General features: G+C 34.4%; 1 protein-coding gene across 1 annotated transcript; it reads right to left on the bottom strand.

The window, feature by feature from the left end:
- Positions 1-2338: 2338 nt before the first annotated feature.
- Positions 2339-3310, bottom strand: LOC100921066 (olfactory receptor 51I2-like). The gene has a single exon (XM_003764821.1). The coding sequence runs from the start codon at positions 3308-3310 to the stop codon at positions 2339-2341; it is 972 nt and encodes a 323-aa protein (XP_003764869.1).
- Between the last annotated feature and the right edge of the window lie 4022 nt (positions 3311-7332).

Here is a 7332-nt window from a genome sequence, read left to right as displayed (position 1 = left end):
GTGCCAGCTGTTGAATAAGGAAAACTCAAGTTTAAATTTAGCCTCAGACATTTACTAGCTATGTGTACTTGCACAAATCATTTAACCCAATTTGCCTCAGTACCTATATACAAAATGAGCTAGAGAAGGAAATCCCAAACCACTCTAATATCTTTGGTAATAAAACCCCAAAGACTCGTTCGTCCCTGACTTAAATGTCTAAACAAGAACAATAACAACAGGTATAGGAATCTCCTCTATGAATGCTACATATATGTACTTATAACTAATGCACTCAAATATATTCAGAGATATGTAGATACTCATGTATATGTGTCACAGGAACAACCTGCTAGTGGCTGCTGGGGATCTAATTCTCACCAGCAGAATGTGAGAGGATGATAATGATACAAGGAGACTGAGAGGCAGATGCATTCTCTGACCTCTCTCCTCTTCCCTCTTGCTTCCGATTTATTTTGTTTCCAATTCAGAAGCAACATCTGAGTCAGGAAAAGGCTGATTTGCAATTCCTTCAGATGTTATGATTCACAGCTGTGGGGGCTTTTGGAGAACTGACCTGCCCCTTCACCTAGACATGGTCCTTAACATAAATGGCTACCCATGTAATTACACTTTACATATATAAGCATAATCATATTATATAAGCATACATGTCCAGATAACCACACACATGTGTGTATACATATCTACATGGATAATATTTTGGCACATACACACATAATCACACATGATGACTTTATACACATACATTTAATTTGCATATATATGTATATGAATACTGTGTACAGAAACATCCATGCCCATATATGCAACTGCATGCATATAGGTATTTATTGATGTTCACACATATACATACATATATGTGTACACAAACTAGATCACACCAAGACCATTTTTAACAAAGTCTGATTTAATAAGTTTGGTTTCACCCTATTTTCTAAAGAAAGGAACTTTTCTACTTTTCACTTGTGGTTGTAACAGCAGCTCATATTGGAATGATTATCATGGCCCCTGTGCCACAATGACGCGCAAATCTCTGAAACATTCAACATTAAAAAATAAAAAGACCCTTCCTCCTCTATAGTGACTACATAGTCTTTCAGGACCTATTTTTGTGTATGAGTAAATGAACGAGGATTTGTTAAGTCTTACTATGGAATAAAGAGTGGGTTCAAATTATAACTCTACTATTTAATATCAAGTAACTTTGAGCAAATCAAGTTCACTCTGTGTGAGCCTCAGTTTCTTCATCTGTAATCAACAATCAATAAACCAACACATATTAATTAAATAACTACTATATCTCATGCATGGTGCTAGACACAGGGTATACAATTTTTCCCTATTTTTCTGGAGCATACATGGTGATGGAGATGATAAGTATACACAAGATTATAAATCATAAAGAGAACAAATATATAGTATTTGGGGAGTAAAGGCCCTCGAAACTTGGAGGAATCAGGAATTGCCTTCTGTAGAAGGTTCAGCTTGATTTGCAACTTGAAGGAAGTAAGGGATTCTCAGTGTTGCATGAGTGAGAAGTGAGTGTTTCTTCAGTTGTTAAGTAATTCAAGTGTGTAGAAAAGGAAGGCATGGTGCCATATATGAGGAACAGAGAAAAGGCCAATTTGGTTGGATTCTAGAGTACAAGAAGTAAAATAATGATTAATAAGGATGGAGAGGTATATTAAGCTGGGTTATTAAGGGCTTTAAAATCTAAAAAAGAGGAACTTACACTGCATTCTACAAGCAAGGGGAATAATATGGTCAGATATATACAAAAGTAAAATCGTTTGACAGATAGGAGGACAACATAGTCAAGGAGAGACTTGAATTAAAGAATTTGCTTAGGAAGCTATTGTAATTTTCTAGACAAGAGATTATGAGGATTTGAACAAAGGTGATGTTGATATAACAGGGAGAATAGAACAGATGAAATGAGCTTGTCAAACTGGCTTATACTTAATCCATTTGTACCATATACTGCTTTAACAGTCAGGTGAAGAATATGAACTCCTTAGAATAATGTTTTAAATACATAAAAGAAATCATAAAAGAAAACAATTATATTGAAATTCATTTATCAAAATATTAAAAGTTACATTTTCATGGGATCTCTAAAATCTATCAACTTGTGGGCAGGCCAAAATCTAAGTATTCATAAATTAGAAAAACAAATGTTCTTCTAGATTTAATATTTTGTGAACTTAGGAATTAGGAAGGAGATATATCTCATCTCAAAGAGAAAAGAAAGAGTATTCGGAGAGAAATATTCTGCTCTTCATTCTTCTTCTCTAATTCCCAACTCATTCCAAGTGAATAAAGAACTAAGGTGACATTAATGAGCAATTGATTTTCCCTTTCCCTCATCTTCTCTGGTCTTGAACAGCCTTAATAAAACCGCCCTGATTTGCTTAGTCTTCATGCTATACACCAATGGATTAAGAACAAGTGTGAGGAAAAGGAAGATATTGGACATGGTCACGTGGGGAAGAGGGGAGTGGTACTTGCCAATTCTGTGGATCAAGGCCAAAGCAATGAGTGGCACATAGAAAATAAGAACAGTGAGGATATGTGAGACACAGGTATTGAGTGCTTTGAGTCGCCCCTCTTGGGAAGCAATGCTTAGAACTGTTTTCAGGATAAGGGTATAAGTGAGGACAATGAATACAGAGTCAATGCCAAAAGAGCAGAGTACCAGGGCAAGACCATAGATAATGTTGACTCTGATGGAACCACAGGCCAGCTTCATCACATCAGGATGAAAACAAAAGGAATGTGAGAGAATGATGCTTTTGCAGAAGGGCAGTCGCTTGAGTAGTATGGGCAAAGGTGCCATCAGGGCCACACCCCTCATAACAGCTGCCAGCCCCATTCCAATGATCTGAGAATGGGTCAGGACCATAGTGTAATGCAGTGGGCTGCGTATGGCCACAAAGTGATCAAAAGCCATAGCCAGAAGGATGGCAGACTCCATGGAAGAGAAGGTGTGGATGAAGAACATCTGGACCAGGCAACTGTGAAATTCAATCTCCGGGTGATTGAAAAGGAAAACATTAAGCACTGTGGGCAATGTGGATACAGACATGCCCATGCCTGTTCCTGCCAACATGGACAAGAAAATGTACTGGGGCTCATGTAGGCTAGGGATTTTCTGTACAATGTAGAGGATAATGCAGTTTCCCAGAAGAGCAATCATATACATGATACTGAGTGGTATGGAGATCCATATGTGCATGGACTCCAACCCTGGGATGCCAGAAAGGAGGAAATAGACTGGCTGGTAATGGGTACCATTGAACATCTGCATGACACTAAATCTAAAAGGAAAGAGAGAATTTTTAAAAAGGCAAATTATAGAAGAACATAAATGCACATGAGCTCACTCTAGTATTTTTTTATTGAAATGTCACTAAACAAGAAAGTTTCAATGGTAAGGCAGAGGGAAATGACCAAAGACAGTATCCAAAGTCAGAAACAAGGCAAATTTCTGATCTGTTCATATTTATATAGTAAAAATTAAAAAAAAAAAACCTCTCCCAGAGTTTTCTTTTTGCAATTATCTATATTAAAAAAGTTCTTTTTCAATTCTAGGAGGAGTGTTAAGCAAACTAGCAGTCATATAGTTTTTGGGTATGGTGTTGACATACAGAGGCACGAAGAAGATAATTTTAATATGCTTTTAATGTGCATATTTTTATGTCAAAACACGGCTCTAAGGTTTCATTTTGTAGTGTCTGGTCACTTATGCTCTAGTGATAGTTCAGAGCCTTCAGTAGAAAATAAGATAAGGTATCTTGTTTCTAGTCTTGCCCAGGGTTGTATGGGATTTCTAGATAGACCATTGAAAATAAGCCTTAACTGGTCACTCTGCTTCAAATTCTCCATTGTCCTATACATTTCCACATGAGATACAAAAATGAAATTTTACTGATCCTTGAGAATTTCCAGTAACTTTGCAGTTTTTCTGACATAAAATACAAATTCCTCTGTTTGGTACTGAAAGACATTCACAGTATGGCTTCAGTCTTTATTTTCAGACTAGGCTTTCATATCCTCTGACAGATAGCTATGATCTAGCCAAAGGGACCTTCTTGTTTATTTTTTTTTCCGTTTTTCCCCTATGTCCAATATTCCATCTGAGCCTTTACAATTAATAAGTGCTAGACCAGAATGCTCCCTCTCAACATTCCCTAGCATCCTTCAAAACATTGATCAGATAGGTATCTCTCAAATACCCCTCAGATATTTTCTGATCTCTTGTTATCACATTTATTTAAATTTATTCTGAATATATTTTGTATATATGTATCTATGTTCTTATTCTTTTTCCTCAAATAATATATCAGACCTTTGAGGGCAAGCAGTGTTTTATATTTTTAAAAGCACATATTTATTGAAATGAATTGAATTGAAGGGGCCTAATTGATCAAAGAGTCAATTTTCTTCATTTTCCTGACTCTACTCCTTCTACTAGAGGCACCTAGATAGCTCAGTAGAAAGAGTATTACAACTGGAATTGGGAAAACCTGAATTACAGTTCACACTCAGATTTTTACAAACTGTGTATCACTTAACCGCTGTTTACCTTAGTCCACTGGAAAAGGAAATGGTAAACCACTGCAGTATGTTTGCCAAGAAAACCTCCACATTGGGGACACAGCTGTAAAATTGATTAGCACCATTCCTCCTACTAACATTTACATAGCACGTTAAGTTTTAAATTATTTTGGACATGTGTAACCTATACCAGTTTGCTTACTATCTTAGGGTGCAGAGTGAAGGAGAAAAATTTGGAACTCAAGATCTTATAGAAAATGAATGTTGAAATCTATCTTTATACATAATTGTAAAAAATATAATACTATTAAAAGTTTTAAATCATTTTACATATTTTATTTTAGTTTATTTGAACATTAAGACAAATATGTAAGGTTGCTGCTATTATCTTGTCATCTCTTATAGAAGGAAATTGGAACTTACTGAGGCTAAGTCATTTGCCTAAGGTTACATACCATTCAAGGAGAATTTGTGCTCAAATCCTTCTGATTCCAAATGCTACAATTCACAAGCTATACTAGAAAAATAACTGAAGCTCAGATAGTTTAAGCAATTTGTATAACATCTGCAGGTAGTCAAGATTCAAACCCAGACCTTTTGAATCCAAATCCAGATCATTTAAATATGCAATTGTCTTGTTAAAGTTCTGTCTTCTCCAAACCTCCAGAACCAAGAGCAGGAAATAATTCTACTAGTGTTTTCTCACACATCTGGGAAGCATGCAATTTCAATATGCAATCTCAAACATCTAGCTAAAAGGACTTACCAAAAGTTAATATATTTTTATGGTGCATAATGTTGGCTAGTCACCCTCAGTTATGCTCAAAAATCCTTTTGCTTCATATATCCTCATCATATATCCTCAATAATTCTCTTTGACTTCATATAGTGACTTCCTTCTTACCATAAGATTCCAGGCTCATTATTAATGATATTAGCTAAATTTATATAACTTTTTACATTTTGCAAAGTGCTTTTTTCTTGTGTCTCATTTAATCCTCAAAACAACTCTCTAAGGTACGTATTATTATTATTTCATGAATAATAAACTGATGCTATAATAATTTTTATAATATATAACAATTATAACATTATATAATGATGAAATAATTTGTTATGATTAATGAACTTATACATATTATAAATAATTTGCAGCTGAGGTTGTGAAAGGCTGAGTGCCTTTTCTGGAGTTACAGGCCATCAAGTATGGGGGCTGGATTTGGATTGGGATTGAATTAGTCCAATTTCAACATTCTAACCATTGTACCACATAATCAGGATAGAAAAATTTCAAAATCCTATAGTAATCTTCTAATCACCATATCTAGTGCCTCCCCTTTCAATTACTGTACATATGGAATACATCTAGCACCTGAGACTGCTGATTACCCTCTCCTATTAGTTAATGCCTCCTTTCTAGGTTTCAAAGATATCAAACTCTGATTACATATATTTCTCTTCATTCCAGAGGACATTTGCCCATTGAATCTCCTATCAGCCTTCTGAACTAGGAAAGTAATATTAACTTAACTACTAATATAATATTAGTAAAATAATAATTAATTATAATTAATTAATTGTATTTAATAGTAAAATGTCTCAGAAAGATAAGTTGATTGCTCCTAATCTCATCACTAGTTAGGGACGGAGTCAGAACTAACACTCAGAACCACTATTTCCAGGTCCAATGATCTTCTTTTACAATACCAGTTTATTAAAAAAATTTGTAAACTTAAGGCCAAAAAGAAACTTCGAGATCATCTAGTCCAATTGTAGAAGAACTGATTCATAGAGATATTCAGTAACTTACCTAGGTCATAAGAGTCAGTGTTAGATTTCAAGGCAAATATTCTCTAACTTCAAATCTAGCACTTGTCTAGTACTTTACTGTCTTCTATTGTCTGGTAGATTAGAGTCAAATGAAGCTTAGAGATGTTATCAAGCCAGAAATAGAGCAATAAACTTGAAATCAGAAAGATCTGAGTTCAAATAGTTCCTTAGACAATTCCAAGTCTTTTATTCATTTTCTGCCTCAATTAACTGATCCATAAAATAAAGATAAAAATATCACCTATCTTTCAGTGTTATTGTTGTATCAAAGGAAATAATACATGTCAAGCCCTTTGCAAATCTTAAAATATTATACATGTAAACTTCTATTATTATGAAATCTACTCATTTTAATCAAAGAATGAAAAAAGAAAATGAAGACAAAAAAAAAGAGAGGGCTATAGAAACAAAAGATATAAAGAACTCAATTATGAAAATAAACATATTTTAGAGAAGAACATAAAGGAATCTTAAGTAGAGAGGAAAGAATAAACAAATTCATTAGTATATGTCTGTTTAGTATTCGTTGTATGATATATGAGTTCTCTCTGAACTAAAAAGAAAAGATACTTATATTTTAGCTGAGAACTCGAGTATTTACATGTAAATAAGGTAAATATAAAACAGTGCATAATTGCACATGAATATTGACTTTTGTAGTTAAGAGGGAAATAAAGGCAATTGTCAAAAGGCTACTGTAATAGAACTAGAGCTAAGCCTTGAAGGATGTGTAAAAGAAGAAAGACACAAAAGGAGGAAAGGAATATGAGGAGAAGCAAAAGGAGGAGGAGGAATACCAGTAGGAAAGGTTAATGTAAAAACAAGTTTACTTTCATTTGAGATGATCTAAGTTTGAATCCCGATTCACAGGAGCTTATATAAGCAGCTGTTTATAACTTCAAGACCTTGCCTTGGACAAATTTTTATTTCTCTCTAATCCTC

Source organism: Sarcophilus harrisii, chromosome 3 (assembly GCF_902635505.1).
Source record: "Sarcophilus harrisii chromosome 3, mSarHar1.11, whole genome shotgun sequence".
Taxonomy (NCBI): Eukaryota; Metazoa; Chordata; class Mammalia; order Dasyuromorphia; family Dasyuridae; genus Sarcophilus; species Sarcophilus harrisii.
The sequence above is the reverse complement of the archived record's forward strand: the minus strand, read 5'-3'. Positions and strand labels throughout refer to the sequence as shown.

What these genes read in the sequence shown, in the direction of transcription:
- LOC100921066 (XM_003764821.1), bottom strand. Translation starts at nt 3,310, where the DNA reads ATGCAGATGTTCAATGGTACCCATTACCAGCCAGTCTATTTCCTCCTT.